At 36.4% G+C, this 23,767-nt stretch overlaps 1 protein-coding gene across 2 annotated transcripts in view; it reads left to right on the top strand.

Moving 5' to 3' along the window:
* LOC121871441 (alpha-actinin, sarcomeric-like) overlaps nucleotides 1–23,294 on the top strand; it is a 103,338-nt gene extending 80,044 nt beyond the window's left edge. Inside the window, exons 3-17 of one of the 2 annotated variants that reach the window (XM_042373738.1) lie at nucleotides 1,229–1,358; nucleotides 1,865–2,046; nucleotides 2,236–2,389; nucleotides 3,925–4,007; nucleotides 6,437–6,700; nucleotides 7,707–7,843; nucleotides 8,449–8,629; nucleotides 8,808–9,020; nucleotides 9,168–9,404; nucleotides 12,729–12,813; nucleotides 14,529–14,632; nucleotides 15,178–15,308; nucleotides 15,842–16,015; nucleotides 17,949–18,183; nucleotides 21,534–23,294. In XM_042373738.1, coding sequence (XP_042229672.1) covers nucleotides 1,229–1,358; nucleotides 1,865–2,046; nucleotides 2,236–2,389; nucleotides 3,925–4,007; nucleotides 6,437–6,700; nucleotides 7,707–7,843; nucleotides 8,449–8,629; nucleotides 8,808–9,020; nucleotides 9,168–9,404; nucleotides 12,729–12,813; nucleotides 14,529–14,632; nucleotides 15,178–15,308; nucleotides 15,842–16,015; nucleotides 17,949–18,183; nucleotides 21,534–21,692 — 2,469 coding nt within the window. In that variant the 3' untranslated portion in view covers nucleotides 21,693–23,294. Of the gene's footprint in view, nucleotides 1–1,228; nucleotides 1,359–1,864; nucleotides 2,047–2,235; nucleotides 2,390–2,724; nucleotides 2,811–3,924; nucleotides 4,008–6,436; nucleotides 6,701–7,706; nucleotides 7,844–8,448; nucleotides 8,630–8,807; nucleotides 9,021–9,167; nucleotides 9,405–12,728; nucleotides 12,814–14,528; nucleotides 14,633–15,177; nucleotides 15,309–15,841; nucleotides 16,016–17,948; nucleotides 18,184–21,533 lie in introns of both variants that reach the window. The other variant, XM_042373737.1, reaches the window with a different exon arrangement.
* The last annotated feature ends 473 nt before the right edge of the window (nucleotides 23,295–23,767 follow it).

Here is a 23,767-nt window from a genome sequence, read left to right as displayed (position 1 = left end):
GGGTGAATACACTGGTTGATTACAAGTTACTGATAATTTTTACAATAGTTAGGACTGGCCTGTTCTTATAGCAATCAGTTCGTGCTCATATGAGCTGGATGCAGTTGTGGTGTTGAACAGCAATTCTCGGACGAGAGATCTCGGTTGGTAGTAGGGGCTGGTATCGAGGATGGTGCAGAAGCCTCACCAAATTTGCAGATGAGGTTGTGGTGATGGTCAGTGAGAGCCGAGAGGATCAGTGTGTGTCTGTGGGGGGGGAGGACTGCCTTACCTGTTGTCAATATGTAATACAGTATTTATTTTGTTTTGAATGTATGTACAGTATACTATACAGTACATGTAAAATATTATATTATACTGATTTTCAGATTCGGTATAATGTTAGTCAGAAACAACAAAAGTATTTTTATGAAAATAATAATATGGCGATCCAAAATTTTAGGGTGCAACTGAAATACTATACAGTGCACTATAGTACAGTACTTGTTCATGTAATAATTTTGGTACGGTACTCCAAGAAATGTGAAACTACCATAATGCTTTGTTCTTTGTGTAACACTAATTTTCCATAAATGTTCATTATTCTCCGAAACATTTTTACACTTTGTATTGTTCATATTTTTCTCGTGTGACTGTCTAATTTTTAGGTCTTCTTAACTGTTATTTCCATTTACTGTACCATAGTCTTCATCAGTTACTTCTGGTAGCCAAATTACTTTGATTTTCAGCTGTGGTCCTGTACACACACACACACACACACACACACACACGTTTCACCAGATACTTTACACTAGCTCTTTAAATTTTATTGAGTAAAGCATTCTTATATTGCAGTACAATACTTGTTGATAATTTTATTGCTTTTGCCATAATGGTATCCTATGATTACTTACTATATGATATACTGTACTGTATAGGCTTTTCGTGGAAGTTATTCACTATAAGGCAACAGGTTTATCTTTGGCTTATTCATGAATACCTTGTTTTTCATGAATCATGCCAACGCCTTTTCTAATTATCATAAAAATGCTTCACCATCAGTGCATAAATTTCACCTTTATTCCTAACTACTTATGTGATTACCTGTACTTGTTTATTGTAACTATGAAACTATTATTTGTACTTTTTATTTTCTGAGTAAAGTAGAAGGTTCTTGGTTAAAACAGATACAGTATTACATTTTCCTTCAGAAGAGTTGTCAGTTACTCATTGGAGGGTTGTATTTCAGGTCATCTCCGGCGAGACCCTTCCCAAACCTGACCGTGGCAAGATGAGGTTCCACAAGATTGCCAATGTGAATAAGGCACTTGACTTTATTGCCAGTAAGGGTGTAAAACTGGTATCCATTGGTGCTGAAGGTGAGTACTTAATGCAAACTCAGTGTTGTATAGTTTATTAAGAATTTGTGTAGTAGAAGAATTTAGACCAAAGTGAAGTTACACAATACAGTACAGTACAGTCGAATGTTACAATGAAGTAAACCCCATGTGCCTTTTGAACCCTTGCCAAGGTTATATATTTTGTAAGAGTAAAACAGTAAATTATATTTGGTAAAATAAAGGTAAAATATATATATAAAAGATGTAAGGAGTTATAATGAATACAGTAATTGTTATATAGCAAGTGATAGGAAACAAGAAGTACCTGGTAATTTTGTTGAGAATACATATCATACTGTCAGATAGTACAGTAGTGATTAATGATGTATAAGAAGGGAGTTTATAAGCCATCTACCCCTCTTGTTTATTATAAGTTCTGTACAGATAACTTGTAATTAGAATATTACTTTTTGTTTACCAAATTACAGAAATCGCTTGTTAATTTTGTTATATATGCTGCCTACATTATGACATCTACTTTACAGAAATTGTTGATGGCAACCTTAAGATGACATTGGGTATGATCTGGACCATCATTCTGAGGTTCGCCATCCAGGACATCAGTGTAGAGGAGATGACCGCCAAGGAAGGTCTCCTCCTCTGGTGCCAGCGTAAGACCGCACCATACAAGAATGTCAACGTGCAGAACTTCCACACATCATTCAAGGTCTGTCACAAGAAATAAATGATTTTCTTATTGAATAATTTGTTTGATATTAGTAATGAAATACCATATTCTCAATAATGCTTGGTTATTCATAAAACTTTGGGATAGGACAATACTATAGTGTGTATCCATTTGTTTTTGAATATTTTTTCTTTTAGGTGCCAGCACTAACCTATACTTTGTCCACAGGATGGTCTTGCGTTCTGTGCCCTCATCCACCGTCACAGGCCCGACCTGCTGGACTACTCCCAGCTGTCCAAGGATGATCCTCTTCATAACCTTAACCTTGCCTTCGACATTGCTGAGAAGCACCTCGACATCCCCAGGATGTTGGACCCCGATGGTGGGTAACTTGGTGCTTGGAATTTTCTGCATATTATAAAAGTTTCTTTTTTCTGATTCATAGCCTTATAAAAATAGTTGTACTCCCTGTTTTCTTCATTATTCTCTTTCATTCAATAAACCATAATTGCCTTTACACAGATAACGCTACAGTGCGGGCAAGCAACTGATGTTCACCATTCAGATGTCGGGGGATTGAATAAGTTAACTCTCCTTGCTTAATAACAGGTCACATCTAACATGGCAAGTTTTTGAAGGATTCCAGTTGTCCTGCTGACTCCCATGTAACTCTTGGCAGTAGTGCTGTAGTAATATATACAATGGGGGCGTTTTCAGATCTGGTGAATACACCCAAGGCTGATGAGCGCGCCATCATGACCTACGTGTCTTGCTACTACCATGCCTTCCAGGGGGCCCAGCAGGTAAACACACGGTCCCACATGAGCATGGACCCACTGGCGCGCCACCCTCACCCAGGATACTAGACCCCTGCCCCCCAGCATTTTTGTCCACTTTAAAGTTCAAGCATAAAAATGCTTATCAACAAATTTAATGATGGCTGCACGGATATTTGTGTATAACATGGCGTTTGCTCACTCTTGTGTATTTGTTGATATCACTTTCATGCTGGACCTGAAAATATTTTTAAATATCTTGGCAGACTCCGTCTAGGTACAATTTAATTTTGATTGTGTAATGCAAAATTTTCTATTGCATCTCCTCAGTAATTAAAAATAAGAATCATGATTGGTTAAAAAAAAAAAGTGATTTGTTACATTCTGGATCTGCCTCAGATATTATACATAGATCGTTTTTCTTCAACTAACACTGCAGTAGTTACAGCAGTATTGAGCAGCCAAAGTGCAGCAGCTGCAGAAGCAACCAAAGTAAAGGCTGGAGCAACATTACTGGCTGACTGGCTGTTTAGAATGTTATGTCAAGTGCTGGAGATATGCCCCAGTGACTGCATAGCCTCTAGCTTGTGTTATGGTTCACATATCTTCTTTATAACTAAACAATAATATGTTCATTGTAATATAGTATTTTTTTTTGAGCTGTACGCCCAAATAGTAACATTATGATAACATGCATGAGATAGTCACTATTGTATGTCCACACAAGTTTCAGCAATGATGGTAGAGCAACTCTCCACAAACCACTTTTGTTGTATATAATCTAAGCCTGTTATCTTTTTGGCCTACTGATCTTGTGTTATGTTCAGTAAATACTACTATCATTGCCTGTATTGATGCCTGTGCATGAGGTTTCATCATTCACCTTTGTCAATGCTCTTTGATAGTAATTAGTAACCTTTAACCATGATTTTCATGATTGAAGTCCGCTCCACAGCAATTCGCTTAATCACCACTCGGATGCAGAAATGCCGGATATATCTTAGTTTAGCATTTTGATTTTCCATGTTGTCACTGTTGTTTAACCTGATTTTAAAGCGTGTGCCTTGTTGCCAAACTAATTGAGGAGTATTAGAGCTGCTACTAGTGCAGGTGTGTGTCTTACTAACTATGTACATTACAGACATATCAGAAGGTGTGCCGGACGAACGAGCCGTCATGACATATGTATCCTCGTATTACCACACATTTACTGGTGTACAAAAGGTCAGTAACATTTGCCAAACATGTGGCATATTGCCATGAATCATAGCTGAGTAATGAGGGGAATCATTTTAACCTGTCTGTTGCTCGTGCTGGGGAAAAATCAGTCACATACAGTATTTAGTGTCTTTTATTTAAACTCTGAGGTTGTTTTACACCACAAATATACCCAACAGTGTATGTAAATACATCATAGAGTAAAGTGTTTTGCTTTTAACATGCCCTTAATGCCATGTCTTGCCTTATGCAGATTTACCTTTTTTTGATCTAAACTAACAATTAATTATCTTGATATATGAGTAGCTGCCCATATGCATCCATAAACAAAAATATGTACAGTACACTGCTTTTGTTTTCCTCTTGTATTTTGTCTCTTGTTTTATTGTGATGAGTTTCATCATTTTCCTCACCTTTGGTAATCTTGTGTTCTTCCTCTCCCTCATGACTAGTATATAGAACACTCAACTTAGCAAAAAATTTATTTTTTCCTTGGAAAGTGACCATCAGTTATGTGCTCCACTAACCATCTCTCATGATAATAAAGTTTTACATAGCATTACTGCTAATGTATATGATGAGCTAATTTCTTCCTATATATCTAATGCATATACAAGGGTCCTCTTCTTTTGTGTGTGTATTTGTCAATATATTTCTACGGTATTTCTTATCCTGTTTACCCCATTTATTGCTGTCAAGTATTTAATTTCTGTTTTATAATTTGCTTCTTCCTATGACATCCAGTTCCTCTTCACTTATGTGTCTTTGCCTCCTTTGGTGCACATGAAACTACATACTATATTTCTCCATGCACCAAAAATTCTTTCCCTGAACACTGTTATACATCTCTCCTTGTTCCATTTACCGACACATCCACTCCCAGATATCTTGTTTCTACTTATTTGCAACATATCATTTTAGCTCATATTTTTTATTAGTTTCTCCTCATACACTCGCCCAAACTCATTTGCTAATGTTTATGATTTTCCTCTTAAATACCCACTAAAGAAAGATTTGTTATTTGGAAGCCACAGCTGTCTGACCTCAACACTGACATCCAATATCAATATCCACCAAACATGCACACGCCTCATGCCCTCGCCTCTCATTTTACCCCATCTGTGAAAATATTGAACAACTATGGCTATATTTCTCATGTTTGATGTAGTCCTATTTTCACTAGTGAACTAGTCTCTATTCCCAAGATAACCTAAACTCATTTCACTCTCCCTATAAAAACTAGACAGCATTCAAATTTTTTTCATATACACGTAACTCTATACATTTTCAGTATTTCCCATGTCTATTCTTTCAACAATATCATGCTTTTTCCAGATCCATAAATGTCAAATTAAGTTCTCCACATCTCTCAAAACTTTTAACTTATGGTCTTCAACAAAAGCTCATAGTATACACACACACTACTTTTTTTTACACACCTAAACTGCTCCTTTGTCAATGCTCATTTTTGTTATTACATTACTGAAGTTCACTTGATAATGACCTCACCATACACTTTTCCAGATAAACAGCAGACATATTTACCAAAGAATTATTTTTTTATCCATTATCCATTTTTATTACCATTTCCATTATACTGTACTGGGAATCTATGTTCTCTCCCATTCCATTAGCCTTCTTTCATCTGTCTTATGTGTTCTGCATATGTATTGTTTTTATCCATTCCATCACTCTTCCACCTCCCATATTTACAATTCATCAGTGTCATAATTCACTACACTCCTGGTGCCTTACAGTTTTTAAGCCTGTGTCATTTCTTACTTAATTATTTTTTTGTTTTTCATATCGACACTTCATTCTAATACATTGCAAAAAGAATAACTCTGCTTCTCTCTTGTGTGTTAGATGTATCAGTTAGTCAAATTATCTTCCACATTTCTCTCTTACTTATTTTCCCATTATATAAAAATTCTTGGAAAGACTTAAAAATTCCTCCCTGTTGTAAATGTTGGAAAAGACTTGGCTTATTAATAATGTTATACTGTACAGGTCTTTCCTTCTTTACATTTCGTTTCCCTTATCAATAATTTAGGGCATCATCACCTCTCAACACAGACATTACTATACATACATCTAAGTTTTCATCCAAGACTTGTTTCATATCTCAGGATTTTTCTCCAAAACTTTCTAAGAATTATTGTTGAATCTTCCTGAACAAAATGTGGAAAGATTTACAATAATTTTGTTTTTATAAGATTTTTTAAGTAGTAAACATAGGAAATGGTTTATTTATGGTCTTACAGGGTTGAAACTTAACAGTTTGATTTTATAAAATCTTCACTTCAGTGATTTAGATATTTGCTATTTTCAGAATTTTCACTTTTGTTACTTTAAGTACCCTCTACAGTTCAAACATTTAAAGCTTTTCTTTATAAATATGCTCAACTTTTCTCAATAACATTTTACTTGGCTAGGCTGAGATGGCAGCCAACCGCATCTGCAAGGTGCTGAAGGTTAACCAGGAGAACGAGCGCCTCATGGAGGAATACGAACGCCTCACCTCCGACCTGCTGGAATGGATCCGTCGCACCCTGCCATGGCTCCAGGCCCGCCAGCAGGACAACACTCTGGCTGATCTGCAAAAGAAATTGGAAGAATACCGTCTGTACCGTCGTAACCACAAGCCTCCACGTGTAGAACAGAAAGCCAGGCTGGAGACCAACTTCAACACTCTCCAGGTCTGGTTTACTTCAGCAGAACCTCTCTACTTCACCCATCATTATTTCACAAAACTTCTTAGTTTGCATTGACTTCACTTGCAAATTAACTTACAGCAGTTATGCCAACAAAGGTGATAAAGTAGTATGCATTTTTCAATAAAAGAATTAAAAAACAAGTAAACGTGTACTGCAACAGTAACATTGAGTACTTTTTGCTCTTACTTGTCATATGATTTTCCAATTAGGGATACATATACCATCACTTTGTGACGAGTACAAGAAGCTCATTTTCAATAACTTTGTTATTTAAAAATGCATTTATACTGTACTAGGATCTCCTGAGTTGGAAGGTGGAGGCATATGACATTTTTTTCAAGACAATAGTGTACATAGACATAACTCATGTAAATGATTAAATTTAGAGATTTGCTATTGTCAAATATAAACTACAGTACTGTTAAAAATTACCATAAACAATCCATTAACATCAAAATACTATTCAGTGTGATGCAGCAGCATAAAACCCACATCCATTTGTCCAGCCACTTACTGGTAAGACACTGAAGCAGTTGCTGATGCACCACAGCCCAGTTGTCAAATAAAAAAAAAAAATAGTCTGATGAAAAACACACAGCTTAGTGTGTACTCCAACACCTTAATAGCACACATGCCTAGTGTGGGACTCTTTAATATCATCTGTACTGTATTGTATCTTAAACCATTTTATGTATGTGAAAAAATTTTCATAAGGCCTCTGGGTCTGAACATAAGTATTGGACCTATCTGATATTTTAGGTTTATGGTCCCAAGGTCCACTATATCCATGTTATAAGTCATTCATAAGTTTGCAGAATTCATGTGTTTGGCAAAACTTTTGATGCCAGAGGTGTGTGAGCTAGAGAGGTTCTATTGTATATGAGTAATTTATGAAATTTCTGTGTATAAGCAGACAGTGAATTAAATTTTTTCTAGCTCTTAAAATCATTGTTTACCAATCACATGAGTATTATATTTCTCTTCGCAGACCAAACTTCGCCTTTCCAACCGTCCTGCATACCTCCCCTCTGAAGGAAAGAGTGTCACTGATATTGCCAATGCTTGGAAGAATCTTGAAGGCTGTGAGAAATCTTTTGAAGAGTGGCTGCTCTCAGAGATGATGAGGTATGGATACTACTACTGCACTTCCTCCTGTACTGTCACTCCAATGCATTATATCATCTACTTGCATCATGATGTTCATATTTTTCTTCATGACAACTCCAAAACAATGACCTTGGCACCGAGTCAAAATAATTCTTTAGATTTTTAAAGCTATATAATTTTTTAACTACCAAGTTTTATCAATAATACAGTAATTTTCAAAGGCAATATTAAATTTGTAGTGCTTATGCTCTTCCTATACCCATGCTGCTCCTCCACTTAATATAGGTTCTATCCTCTGTCTTTCACTTGTCTCCAAAATCCTTTAATAAATCATTGTTATGTGACATGATTTCATAGTCTCCTGTGTCTCCATTTCCTTTGTACAAATGAACTGTAACTTTGCCCCATTCCTCAGGAATCTTCCCATCTCTTCCTTAAGCTTTACATGTACACTATATCATCAGTACCACGTGATATACCATTTTTCATTTTCATTATAGCTTCATCAAGTTCTTCTCTTGTAATAATCTTTATTCTCAGCTTCACAGTTTTACCAGATTGTGTAATGCAAACATTGTGAGTGCCTGTTTGTTTACTTGGATTAATATGACCTAATTACTCAGGTTGGAGCGTCTTGAGCATCTTGCCAAGAAGTTCAAGCACAAGGCTGAGATCCATGAGTCATGGACTTCTGGCAAGGAAGACATGTTACAGAGCCAGGACTTCAGACATTGCAAGCTTAATGAACTCAAGGCTTTGAAGAAGAAGCACGAGGCTTTTGAATCTGACTTGGCTGCCCATCAGGTCAGATGTCTTACCTTTCATGTTGTCAGATAATAAGGTATCAGGTATATAGTGCAGTATAGTATTTGGCCTTCAAAAATACTCCCATTTCTATCCACATTATATCTATAGAGCAGGTACAGTATCCTTTATTTTCAATTAATTTCACTATGGTAATTTGTATCTTTGATATCCTCAGGATCGTGTGGAGCAGATTGCAGCCATTGCACAGGAACTGAATGCTCTGGACTACTACGACTCGGCCACCATCAACGCTCGCTGCCAGGCCATTTGTGATCAGTGGGATCGTCTTGGCACTCTCACCACTTCTCGCAGGAATGCTCTGGAAGAAACAGAAAAACTCTTAGAGAAGATTGATCAACTTCACCTTGAATTTGCCAAGAGGGCAGCAGTATGTACTGATTATATTTTTCTTTTCATAGTGATTAGTTGTAATAAGCAGATGGAGTATTGTCTATAGGAATTTCTTATTTCTTTTAATTAACCCAGTGAAATTATAAAAAAATTTGAGGTGTGTGATACAGTCTTTATGTTGCAGCCATTCAACAACTGGTTGGATGGAGCTTGTGAAGATCTGGTGGACATGTTCATCGTGCATACCATTGAGGAGATCCAGGGCTTGATTGACGCCCATAACCAGTTCAAGGCAACCTTAGGTGAGGCAGATAAGGAGTACCAGGCCATCATTTCTCTGGTGACAGAGGTTCAGCACATGGCCCAGCAGTACCAGATCCCAGGTGGTCTTGACAACCCATACACTACCCTCACTGCTCAGGTTTGTTTTATCTCTGGTTTCAGTGTTTTACCTTTAATGAACTTTGATTAGATTCTTTTCAGATTTTTGGAAAATGTCACTTGTAGAATGATAGGATGGGGCACAGTGGCTAAGTGGATTAAATATTCTCCTCATTTACACAGTCATTAGTTATTATAATGTAGTAACTTTCAGCCTTGTATGTCCAGTCAACATCCAACCTTTTGTATTTTTCTGTGGTTCATCATCTATTCTAGTGTTTATTTGTTGGGAAGTATCAATAATATTACTACTTGGAATTCTTGTGTATGTAGGCAGGTAGTCTTTGATTACCAGCTGTTCCTACTTGTGTGTTGGCATTAGATACAGCATCCAGACATAAAACTTTGCTTCAACATTTCTGATGGCAACATACAATAGTCACAAGAGCTGTGTCCATCCCTTAGTTTCTGCTGTATTTTCTGGGATAGCACCCTGGGTCTGTGATGGTGAGTGGGATGGGGGTACATCCAACACCTGCCATCAGGTAATTACAGCTAACCCACACAAGTGTGGAAAATGACCGTAAAACATAAATGAATAGAATGTCGCTTTGAATGTGATCAATCCAGAAATTGGTGAATTAGAACATTAGAGAAGTCAGTAAATTACTGTTATCTTACAGTGATTCATTAACTAGAATATGGTATACATTCTGAATTTAATATTGTTTAGTTTATATTGTTTTAGTTCTCTGCTTTTTGTGGAAAAATTTGGATTTTATGTATAGATGCTTTGATGTGATGTGGAGTCTATAACTATTTCTCAAAACCTTATAGTATTTTAGACAGTGGCAGTTAGTGTTTGAGGACCAAGGAGTTAAAATGAAATGGATAGATACTTTAAAGATCAGGTCAGGGAGCTGGTGGAGAAGTAACACTACAAGTTGTAATAATATATAGTACCTGTATAATGTAAGTGCTATTTAGCCCCCCAAACTTGGTTAAATTTGCCAGAATAATATTGATGAAGAATGTAGATTATTTGTGTGTTCTTTTATTGCTGTTCAAGTGCTTCACAGGATATATAACCATCAGGAGTTGTATGGATAACTACCAATTTATTATTTTCCCACATGCACACATAGGATAGTGAAGGCATTCTAGGAGCTGTGGAGGTAAAGTGGAAAATTACTGTTTACAGTATTTGTCTTTCGTAATGGACTTCTGGTAATGCCTTGCTCTCATCAAACAGAATTCAGTATCTGTATTGGCTTAGCATGAAAAAAGCACAGTACTGTACTTTCTTCTTGGTTTTTAGGTAATTTTATCAGAGAGGCACCATCTGATAGTCAAAATTATCCTCTGCTCTGTAAATGAGTTTGTTGTCTTGAATGTGGCAGTTGAAATCTAGCCATATTTTTTAAAAGTATTTTGGAATTTTCAGTAACTAACAACAATGCAAAAGCACTAAAAGTAGGCATTTTGTTTTTGATATCCATGTATTTAAAAGTACAGTATCCATATGATTGTGCATTGTTATAGGAATATCGTACTGTACTGTGAAAATTCGGATGTACAGTATATCACAAAAAAAAAATATAATGAAATTGTATTAAAGCAATGTTTACATTTTCATTCTTAATCAAACATCCACATCACTCATGTTGTTAAGGATTAATATACTGCACTGTGCCAATTATAATACTGTTCTCAAGAAAGTAGATAAATAACTAGATGCCAAAGAAGGAAGCACCATTCATTATCATCACATCTACACCAGTGGCACTAGGAATAGTGAGGCCATTGTTGTCCTCATTATTTGGCAAAAAAAATGTTGCAATACATTTATTTTTTTGCTAATAGATAGTGGAGCAGTAAGCTGACACATTTATATTTAGGAAAATCAGTTCCTTGGACACTATCAAGCTTTTGCAAACTTTAAATTGTCATGCAGAAATATACTGCTTTGAGAAGATTTGTCATTACTCTATGGGTTAGTTTTAAGAGTAGATTATTTCTTAGATTACACTATAAACTCCTTCTAGCATTAGGTATACTATTGTTAAAATTTTAATACGGCATTATACTTTTAAATTTTTAACAAATGGTTCAAATCCTTGCCAGTTAAAACTATTAACAGGATTTTCCCACAGTAGAATTGCTTTTATGGACATGAAGGTCATGTTGTGCATGATTTATGAATAATTATTAGCATCTTGGATTCATATATACAGTACAGTACAGTCATCCCTTGGTTATCACGCCTAATTGAGACCGCGCCGAGTGCGAGATAACGAAAAACACGATAATGAAAGTACAGAACCTATGGGAGTTATTCTAATTGGTTCCAGGCACCCAAGACCCAACCCCAATTTTCCCATTTTACAACCATTTAGACCAGGGTGTCAAACTCATGGCCCGCGGGATGGTCAGGTGTGGCCCGCGGGATGACGGTAAAATTTATCATCCCGTGAAATTATGAAAGAAATAGATATAATAATGTTTATTTAGTAAAATGAATTTTACATACTTAAGATCAGACAAACCTAAATGAGGTATTCCTGGTAAGCCAGGTAAGGCAATGTGTGAAGCTGTAAACTTCAATCCTGCAAATATGTGATATAGCACTTGTGTTGGCCCTGAGGAGGGTAACTAAAATAAGAATTGGCCCTTGAAAGGTATTGAGTTTGACATCACTGATTTAGACCCACTAAATATATAGATAACGTTATGGTAAGTATCAGAAAAACACGTAGGCATGGCTAGGTTTGTTACAAAGTGATGAAAAGGGTACGCCTGAGTCCTCCGTTTTCTCTCAATCTTAGAGTGCACCCGAGACTTCGTTATTCCTTAGTAATGACACAGAATTTGAAATTGCAACTGGGGTTGCAATTGTTGAGGCAACTTAGATATGTCTGATTACAGCAAATGTGTTATTGTCAATTTGTAGGTGAAAGATTTTATCCTCAATAGATGTAGGTGAAGCAAATGGGTAAAAACACCTGGTGGCAACTGCGTGATAACGAAATTCTCGGCTTGAAAAATGCGCTATAACAGCAGGTGTGCAGATTTTGATGGAGGCGTGATAACGAAAATCGCGATAACCAAGTGCGCTATAACCAAGGGATGACTGTACAGTATAAGGTTTTCAGTAGACACCCTGATGCTGTAGATTCTTTCTTGTCTCAATAAGTAATTCACTGTCAGTCTCTGTTTGCTGCCATTATTGTTTTCTTCTTTTCCATGAACAGGGATGCCTGCCTTCCACTAGAATCCTTTATTTTATTATGAATAACTTTAAGAAAAAAAAAACATAAATTGTTTGCAATTTATAGTACTGCACTGATTAGTTTTTATTTTACAGGTTATCTCAAACAAATGGGGAGAAGTCAAGAAGCTTGTGCCACAGCGTGATGGAACCCTCCAGGCTGAGCTCCAGAAGCAACAGAGTATCCTTTTCATAGAGTGATTTGTTAACACAGGGGTTCTCAAACCTTTTCTCGCCATGTACCCCCGAGTTATCACACCATCAACCCATACCACCATTACTGAGACCCTGAATATTGAATGGTACTTCATTAACACTAATGCAATAAAGAATGGCAGTGTTCAAACATATTTTGTGGTTGGAGAGAAGCTACTTTCCATATTGAAAGTACAGTATAACTTAAAATTTATATCACCTCATGAATTAAATCTGGTGAAAATAGTATACAGTACAGTAAGTCCTCGCTTAACGTCATGGTTCCGTTCCTGAAAACCACGACGTTAACACAAACAACGTTAACGGAATAAATTTTCCATATATATATATATATATATATATATATATATATATATATATATATATATATATATATATATATATATATATATATATATATATATATATATATATATATATATATATATATATATATATATATATATATATATATATATATATATATATATATATATATATATATATATATATATATATATATATATATATATATATATATATATATATATATATATATATATATATATATATATATATATATATATATATATATATATATATATATATATATATATACACACACTGTAAACTCAATTATTTTGTATTGTACCCACTGATGAACGGAGGTGGTGGAGCGAGTGTGTGGTGGGTAGTGGAGCGGAGGAGGAGGAGGGTAGCGAGTCACTGAGACCCGGCGGGTGGCTCCTCCTCCTGGTTTAAAATCTCCATTTTCGTAGCAAGGCTAATAGTCTTACGTTGCTTCTTCACAACACTAGCATCAGTAGCACATGATGGGCACTTGGAAGCTATTTCGAATGGTTAAAGTACTGTACAGCATTAAGCGCAAAAACACTGAAACATGCACAAACGCTGTGGTAGCTTTACAATGATTGGGACGCCGTGACGCTCCGCGGGTGAGAGCATAGCGCGCCAAGATAAGAGAGGGTGATGCACCGTACAAAGTAGTCCGTGGCAACGTTATACCGAATCGGTGGAACGTTATCCGAATCACAGGTATCTAAAGAATAGACATTGTAACGAAACAACGTTAAACGAGGACTAACTGTACGCATTCTTTGTTGATTTTTGCTAGGCCTCAATGTACACCCCTGCTCTGTGTACCCTTAGGGGTTCATGAACCCTGGTTTCAGAACCCCTGCATTAAGTTTACAGTTTCAGCAGTTTTGACCTAAAATTGGACTTTGTTGAACATCTCGGTATAGGTACTCCTGAGCTTGCTGATTCCGAGTCTATGGTCCACAATTCAATTGGAGGGTAATTAGTGGTCGTAAGGATGCTAGGAAGATTTTAATAACAAATTTTAAATGATAATTGCTCACCAAATATGGGTTTCTGAGGTGCGATTTTGATGTCATTGTGTTATTCTGGAAATAATTAATTAGTTAAACCCCTTTAAATCCTAATTCTGAGAGAAAAATGTATTTCGGTTGAAAAATTACAAAGGCATTTTCTTAAAAATATAGACAATCTTTACAATATAAATGCGTTAGTTTTCACTTTTCCCAAGTGACACATTAATTTTAAAATGAGTGAAATGTGTTTCTTCAAATGAAGGTTACCTCTCAGTTTACACCTTGTATATATTACATTTCCAAAATCTGGAATATTTTTGCTTTTTTCCTTAACAAATCTGTACAGACAACGAGAGTCTTCGACGCCAGTTTGCTGAGAAGGCCAATGGTGTGGGTCCTTGGATTGAGAAGCAGATGGATGCTGTTGCAGCCATTGGCATGGGCATGCATGTAAGTTGCTGGAAGATATTATGTCCAATACTCTTAAGTAGTGTTTTGGTTCAAAATGTACTTAAATTAACATAAAATATTTAAAGCTTATTTTGGCTAGGCTTCAGCTTTTTTAAACTTTTAAGAATTTAAACTTATGTTATTGTTTGCTTTGCACACTCATGATTGTAGAGGGTGCTGATGGTAAAACATGAACAATGGCAAATTTTAGTGAGTCAGTAAATAACCTTGTGAGGTAAATGGCAGTCAGTGTAGAACTGAGTACTGTAGTTACGAGTCTGGGGATGTGAAGAAACTTTATCCAGAACATGTTTATCTATTGATCTTGTTAATCTAGAAATGGATTGTGTTTTGTTAAATATTCCCTAATTGGTGAATAATGTACAGTAAAACTTAAATAAATTTGTGTGAACTTGTATTAACTGAGGAAGATCTGTAATAATAATGAATGAGTAAGGATAATAATATCAGATTTGCTTCTTTTTTCCATCATTAGTATATAATATCTCTCAAGAATAATGATGACATTTCTCATCTCTCCGTAGGGTTCTGTTCTCGAGGATCAGCTTAACCGTCTGAAGGATTACGAGTCTGCTGTTATTGGCAACAAGGCTATTATGGATGAGATGGAAAAGATCCACCAGGCTGTGCAGGAGTCCATGATCTTTGAGAACAGGTACAGTACATATTCTGTATACTTAAGTACCATGTAGTATTCTGTACGATATTATGGATTTTTGGTTTACCACCTAGATTTCGCCAGCCAGTCCAATATTTTATCCTAAAACTGTGATAATAAATTGAATACTATATGGCCTTGACTTTTTTTTTCTTCAAGGCAACATAGTTATAGTTCACCTTATTGACAGCTGTTCAGGTGCAAGCCATGCAATAAACCAAATTCTCTAGGTTGTGGATATGTGAAATGACTGCTGCTTTGGTAGGATTCTGCATATATCATCATGGTGTAGAAATGAAAGCTAATAAAAATATGTTTGCACTAGCACAGTATTTGAAAAATTGGTTTTAGTTTACCTGTTGTGAAATAGTTAATTAACATAAAGAAAATAATGAAACAAATACTGTACACCAATAATTTTTCTCTCTCACTCACTCTGCACTTTTCAAGTGAATAGAAATATTGTTGAAAGATTATTACAGCATCAGATTATGTTTTAATGCATAAAAAAATATATTTTATTCCTATAGGTATACTCAGTACACAATGGAGACTCTACGTGTTGGATGGGAACAGTTGTTGACTTCAATCAATCGCACCATCAATGAAGTGGAGAACCAGATCCTCACCCGTGATTCTAAGGGCATTAGCCAAGAACAACTCACTGAGTTCCGCTCATCCTTCAACCACTTCGATAAGAACAGGTAAGAATATTGTATCTTATTCCTCTGCTCAGTACTATCCATTAAAGTATCATACTCTCCTACAGTCAGGAACAACTCACAAAATATTATTCATTGCTTATTTTAATAACAAGTAACAAAATAAAGCCATATTCATGAATTAATCCCTTAGATAACAGGTAAAAATGTTGCATACTCAGATAGCCAAGATCCTTAGGGGCATCATTAGAAAAAAAAGTCAGTCAGGTTTATTTATTCTTCAGCTACTTAAAGAAAAAGGCAATAAAAAAGCACCACACCTCACTTATTGGTACAATAAAAGCTTTATCTGGCACCCACAGGGAATTGATGGTACCGGTTAATGAAATATTCTGGTCAGTCAAGCCTTACTCTTATAGATGGAGAACATTTACAAAGAGACAGGGAAGCCATCCATCCAAAAATACATAAGGTTCAGCCAAATTCATAAGTCTTGTGCTTTCTCAATGAGTAGAGGGCCTGAGAGATCACCTTCCTACCTCTTAGAAACCCACTCCTTTAACACTTTGGCAAAGTGATCCAGCTTCGTTGTATACAGTGTACGGCATCCTTCCTCTGCTTTACTCGATTCAACCTTTATATACGTGAGAAAGTGTCTCTTGGCCTTCATGTTGTTGATTATGGGTGAATCAATATTGAACTTCCACATCAAAACTGCAGTTTCCACCCTTCACAAGGTGACTGCATATTTGTTTTCACATCTATGTTGGATGCTGTAATGTTTGGATGGATAGATAATCTATTATCACTAAGAGCAGTATCGGATCCGCAATACCGTAATGATGGACATAAAACAAACTAACTATAATGTAATGCGGTGCAGTATGGCTCCAGCACAGATGCCAGCAAGTAGAATGGTGATTTGTATAGGGCCATATCAATTTGGGCAGATGTAGAGCTTGTCAGTTTCCCAAATAATAGATAACAAAGCTTTTACTGTATGTTCTACACCTATATATTGCATTTTTTGTACCCCCACCAGAGAGGACACATAGTGTTGCTTCTGTCAGTCCAACCTGAAATTTGTTTTTATATAACTAGTCCTCCTGCTTAAAACTTGGAAGGTAGTATAAACATCATGTATAGATGTACATATTGCCCGTTTGCTACAGTTTAAAATATATCAAGGTCACAACTGAAGGTCAATGTTCAAAATTTTACCTGAAGTGTAACTTTTGTAATGATACAGTACTGTATTGAAACAAGGCTAAACAAGGATGTCTCATCACTAGACAAAATGGTGATTACCAGAGTCAAGTATGTCAAATTCAAGCTCACCAGAAAATCAAAGGAAAAGCTTTTTCAACAGTCTTTGCCATATCAGTGCAGATGTTTTGACAAGACCTGTCTAACTATACATTATCACAAGACAAAATACTGAACACTACATTCATGTCTCGGCCAAAGGTCAAGGTTACTAACTGTATTCAGTATTTTTCTCACCTTTTGACCTATCAGGTTCCTTGTATGTGGTGATTAAATGAATATGATAGTCAATTTAGAATTTAAGACTTTTTTGACACTCGTGAGCAAACTTTCTCTAACTTCACCTTGCAGTTATTGTAGTAGAATAAACTTGGATATTTGTGTATGATCTTATTATAGTTATCTCGATAGAATTAGATATTGAATTGTGAATATTAGCTTTCACCCACACAAACATGGAAAATGGCCCTAAAACGATGAAGACTTAACCATTTCAAACTGACTTAATATAGACAGTATATTTTGATGACCATGTATGGGGGATCTCTCTCTATTGAATAAAATTGTCAGGCATTAGCCAAGTAGAACATTAAAATAGGCATCCTATAGTGAAGGGCTTAAAATATTTCATGGTTGTACAAGATTAACATTTTCCTCTAACGTGAAGTGATTAGTTGTGCATTTTACCATTTTTCTTTTATTTTTATAGGGGTGGCCGATTGGCTCCAGATGAGTTCAAGTCTTGCTTGATTTCTCTGGGCTACTCCATTGGCAAGGACCGCCAAGGTGAGATCGACTTCACACGCATCATCAGCATTGTCGATCCCAACACCACTGGCTTCATTCAGTTCGATGCCTTCTTGGACTTCATGACTCGGGAGAATGTGGATTCTGATACAGCAGAACAGGTCATCGATTCCTTCAGGATTCTTGCAGGAGATAAGGTGAGATTAAGTAGTGATGGAGGAGTGTTTTGCAGCAGCATTACTAAGGTGTGTAATCATATTCATTTGAATCCCCCCTTCAGGAAGTTTCTTATGCTGCTAATGAGACAACAGAATTGTTTTCATGTTATTATTGTTAGTAACCCTAATGTGGTAAAAAAATGTGATGATAATAATAATGAATTTAGACAACTAACCCTAAATTAGATTATTAGAAGTTAAATACAGTATTTAGATATAAAATATAATAAGGTAAAATTTACCTGCAAAGGGAGTGGTGGAGATACTGAGACGAAGCTGCAGGATTGCCTATCACTTTATCTTTACATTCAAAATATTGATTCAAACAACTGGATAGCATTGTTCTTCTTTTTCATACAGCACCAGGTAGCAGTTAATGTCACTGGTTATTAATTTGTTTAATGTAGAGCTACATTCTCTGTTTTGATCACACTCACTGAAGGTGGTGGGTAGGCCAAGCAATCTAGTGATGTCAACAGCTTGTTTACCAGCTTCAAAATGCCTTAAAATATTCAATTTATCCTCTCTAGATTATTACTTTTATTTTTTCTTACCAGATGCACAAATATCACTTATTGGATATTTTATAGGGTTTTGGTAAAGTTTTACTTGATGTAAACATGATCAAGCGAATGTGGCGGTGATGTGTGAACTGACTAGGGAAGTGACGCGATTGAAAAACCAGTTATTTGGGGTTTTAAGGCTATCCAAAGAAGTCCGTTACTGTCACGTGATTTTTTTTTCTAAAATTCATCAACAATGTAGAGCAAGACAACACAACAATGTATAGTAAGACAACACAACAATGTATAGCAAGATAACACAACAATGTACAGGGTCTAGCAAGACACAACAATGTAAAGCAAGACAACACAACAATGTATAGCAAGACAACACAACAATGTATAGCAAGACAACATATAACAAGATATACCTGTATATAGTACTAATAGTTCACCTTCCTTGCATTCCTTAGCTACAGCATTTAGTCTTATGTAATAGAATAAAAGTTGTTTGTTATCTTCTTGGGTAACATTGAGAAATGTACATAAATTTTTAAATGAAGTCAATGAACTGACATTGTCACAATTGTTTAGACTAGAAGATTGTATCAAATTACTTCTGAATGGGCTGTGTGGCATGTAGTGTCGATTTGCCCAATTGCTAGCATAGATCCATTTATAAAAACATTGAATTTTGTGGATTTTGGAAGCTGTAAGTGTTTCATAATGTCTCTCAGTGAAGGTCCTGGGCATTCTACAGAACCCATTAAGAATACTCTTGAAATCAAGAGGAAAATACTGAAGTCACTTGCTGATTGATGAGTCCAAAATAAAATTAAGCACAAGTACATTCTATGATGTCAAGAAGAGTCAGGTTCAATTCTGTGTTTGTACAATAAAACTTAAGGATTCAGAAGAAGTTACAGGGAAGAGAGGTTTGGGCATCACCTTTGCTTTATTCCATCATAAAAATCAGATGTACAGTAATTTTTTTTTTAATTTCAGTAATGGAATTAAGATAATTTTTATCTAGCATTATTTTCGGCACAATAATATACAGTAGTGCCGTTTTCTTTAATTTTATGAGTTTATTATGCTTAAAGTGTATCGGTAAAGTATTTTGGTATTTAGTAAATTTTCGGAACACTCAATTCCTGTGCATGCTTTCCCGTTAAAATTTGAGCTTAATATTTAAGTGCACAAACCAATCAACCAAACACTAGCTAGCTACACATAATTCTTATGATCATCAAACCAAAGTAGTGGCAACACTCACTGGAAGTTTGACTTCATATGAAAATCTCCATACTTTCAATTATTCCTTTCAATCTACATCCCCTCAATTACAATATTGAGAAGGTAAAAGCAAACTTTTATTTTGTTACATAAAGGCTGAAATATATGTAGTTAAACACCAATTTGGTATACAAAATGTTGAGAAGAATTAAACTAATTTACAGATAATCGCAATTTGTAATTTTCTTATTTTGTTACGGATGGAGAAAGCCCCAATTATTTCGAATTATGGAAATCTTGCCTCTATACTGGATGAATCGCAGCACCTGTATAAAATCTTCACTGTTTGCCAGGGTCACGTTAGATAACACTCTTCTCAAAGCTGATCGAAGCGGGAAAAAAACTAGCAGATGCTAAGATTGTATTGTGGTACCTGAGCTCCCACCTGTCCACCACTGCAGACATGGATGAAGAGATCCAACTGTGTACCCTTGTCTTAAGCTGTAAGGAGCTGAAATTATCTACATTGATGTATGTATGTTGATCAGTGGTCCTCCCCATCCTGCCGTATGGCAGCAAGACATGTCACATACAGGAGAAACCTTGAGACACTTGAAAACTTTCACCAACATGTCTACATTCTATCCTCCAAGTTTGCTGGGAAGACAAGAGAACAAATGCCAGTATTCTCATTTACCCAAATTGTAGGAGCATTGAGGGTGACATTATCCATGAACAAGTGTTGGACTGGTTATGTTATCCCCAGCTACTCTATTGTCACCTAAATAAAGGTACAGTAAACCCCTCAATAACTCGGCACATACATTACAGGGCTCTGGCCTTGCCGAGTTATCCTAAATTCCGACTTATTGATGCACACCCCCCCCCCCCTACAAAAATACAAAATTGTCAACCCATATATGTGTAAATGTAATTACTAAATGTAAAAAAAGTAACACTACCAGCACTGCAGGCAAAGATTGAAGCATCATAGTAGGTGACACAGATCTGGTAGGTGATACAGAGGCATGGTAGATGATGCAGGTGGCCAGATATGCCGAGATTTTCCCAGATAATTTTATGTCTCGGCATTTCCCAAGTTATGCTATAATACATTCCTTAACCATATCCGTGTCGAGTTATATGAAATTCCGAATTATCAAATGCCGAGTTATTGAGGCAACGGAAAAGATATAAGGATAGTCTTATGACAAACCTGAAAGAGCACCAAATTGACCCCCTCACCTGGGAGATGATCACTCCACATTGTAATGCTTTGAGGAACACCATACGGAAAAGTGCCAATAGCTTTGAGTTAGCTCAACTACATACCGAGGCAGACAAGCTGCTGCCACTAGATGTAGCCCTCCACATGTGCAACATCTGCGGACAACCCCGCCAGTCCCGTATTAACCTCTCGAGTCACCTCCGAGCTCACCTACAAAGGTGACATATCTAATAACTCGTATCATTGTCATATCTGGATGATCGTTATATACTCGATTCTGGGTGACAGCAAAGTAGTAGTAGTAGTAGTATGGTATTTGTAAATTCTATTGGTCTTACTAATTACTGATTTTTTCTCCTCAGCCTTACATCCTCCCAGAAGAGCTGCAGCGTGAGCTTCCTCCAGACCAGGCCGAGTACTGTATCCAGCGCATGCAACCTTACACTGGTGCTGAAGCTCCTCCTGAGGCTCTTGACTACATGTCCTTCTCCACCTCCCTCTATGGTGAATCTGACCTGTAAATCTTGCGCACTTTAATCTCGGGGGTAAACCTCGCACACTATCAACTGCAAGAGGGTAAACCATCTTATCATCCAACCCTCAGCTGAGCATGTCAGTGACAGAGGGTGAAGTCACAAGAGACAGTGTTTCATTGTGGACCATCAATTTCATATATAGGTTGACTGCATTAAAAGTGGACCTAAGACAAAAGTGTCTAGTGATGTGACTTAAGAACTATATATACAGTATATATGTATATGCTATGTATCCTGGCGATACATAGAACAAATTGGAGAAGTTAAAGCTCAGAGACCATTATTGAACCCTAGTTCAACCAGTATTGATACTGTTAAGGACTTTGCTCTGCACAAATATCCAAATCTGGGGGCAGTGACTGGCACTCGAATGATTGCAGCAGTTCCTATGGAAGTGTTGTCTATAATTTGAATGCTGATCACAGCTGCTAGATAGCGCAGTTTACATGGCGGATTAGACAATACTGTCTGCAGGTGCTATAGAGGAGGAGCGGGACAAAGACCAGAAACTAAATAAGTTTGGCACAATGCAAACTTGATGACAATATCAGCTGGAGTCTTAGACTACTTCATAAGGCTCAGATCTATTCCTAGCTCACTAAAAACTGGTACTTTGCCTGTAACTGACATTCATGGATGATTAAGAGACCCTATGGTATTAAATTTTCCCCAAACACTGCCGCCAATAGTGCCTCCTCCTCAGTTTGTTGTTCTTCCAGTGATCTGTCTCACCCTCTGGCCCGTATTCCAGAATGTCTAGGTAGATCTGCTCAAGCATAGGAAGTAGATAATGGTGAATAGCCAGTCAAAATGTGATGGCCATCAGCATTGAAGTGATATATTATTGTATATTGGAAGCTGATCTGACTTGATGTTTAAGAATTCGGGCCTATGTGTCTTGTTGTAGTGTAATCATGGAATCTAGTCCTAAATGCTGTAGCCGAGCCAACTTTCTCAAAGCCAGAAAGCTGCTTCTTCATAAGCAGAGTTTTTGTTGTAAATATATCCTCAATATTTTATTACAAAAATCCTGCTTTTTCTATGCTAATGTAAATTAAAAACTACTGATCTTCCCTCAATGGTTTGTGATGTGTATATTGCCTCTCTTTGCTCCAATACAGTTCTGTAAAAACCATTCTGTATCATGTAAATCCGTATTAAAGGTATTAACAAGTGGGTGAAGGTGATTACCTGCTTTACATTCATTGATTGAAGTGCAGTGCTTGTCTGAATGTAAAAATTCACACTTCAGACCAGTGCTCTTCTCAGTGGTACGACCGTTTGCAAAAACTTGTATGTGCTTTGTTTATACGAGAGCTACAATCATGTTTGTTATAATTAGATAGTGTTTTTCAAAGTTTTGATCTTATCTGTAATTATCCTAGGGCAATATTATTTATTGTTACAGGCAATAACAATCACAGTGATAACTAGGAACCAGGGTGACATGATCTTTACACGTACTTTAAATACATTATTTTATAAATATAAATCTGCTCACATGGTTTCTTAGTTGTTTCAGTGTCTACCAACCACAGCCTATTACACGTTTTGTGTAAGATCTACAAAATAAAAGGCTAATGAAAATATGTTTCTTTACATCATAAATTACTTCATATGAAAGTCACCCTTACCCACACACTCAGCTAGGAGATAAAGGAAAAGCCAATTCCATGAAAGTGTTTTCAGCTAAAGAAATTTGGGAATTGTGTGTCTTAATGTCACTTGAAATATTAATTTTTTCATGCTAGTTACTCTCACCTCTTGTAATTTTTCATTACCAATTTTGTTTGTCTTTTTGGTTGTACAATAGTAAAGTATAGTCCATTTTTTATTGATATCCAAAATAAGCACCACCCCTCATTCTAGTTTGGTCTTGTGATTGGTTTGACCCAGATGCTTACGATCTCATGAGTTCTGAGTCCACATCATCCACTTGTCCCTCAACAGTCAAGTCGATCGGAAGACGAGCGATACAGTAAACCCTCGATAACTCGGCACATATGGAGCTTTGGCTTTGCTGAGTTATCTCAAATGCCGAGTTATCGAGGATCTTCCCC

Source organism: Homarus americanus, unplaced genomic scaffold, assembly GCF_018991925.1.
Source record: "Homarus americanus isolate GMGI-L3 unplaced genomic scaffold, GMGI_Hamer_2.0 scaffold45698, whole genome shotgun sequence".
Classification (NCBI taxonomy): Eukaryota; Metazoa; Arthropoda; class Malacostraca; order Decapoda; family Nephropidae; genus Homarus; species Homarus americanus.
The sequence above is the reverse complement of the archived record's forward strand: the minus strand, read 5'-3'. Positions and strand labels throughout refer to the sequence as shown.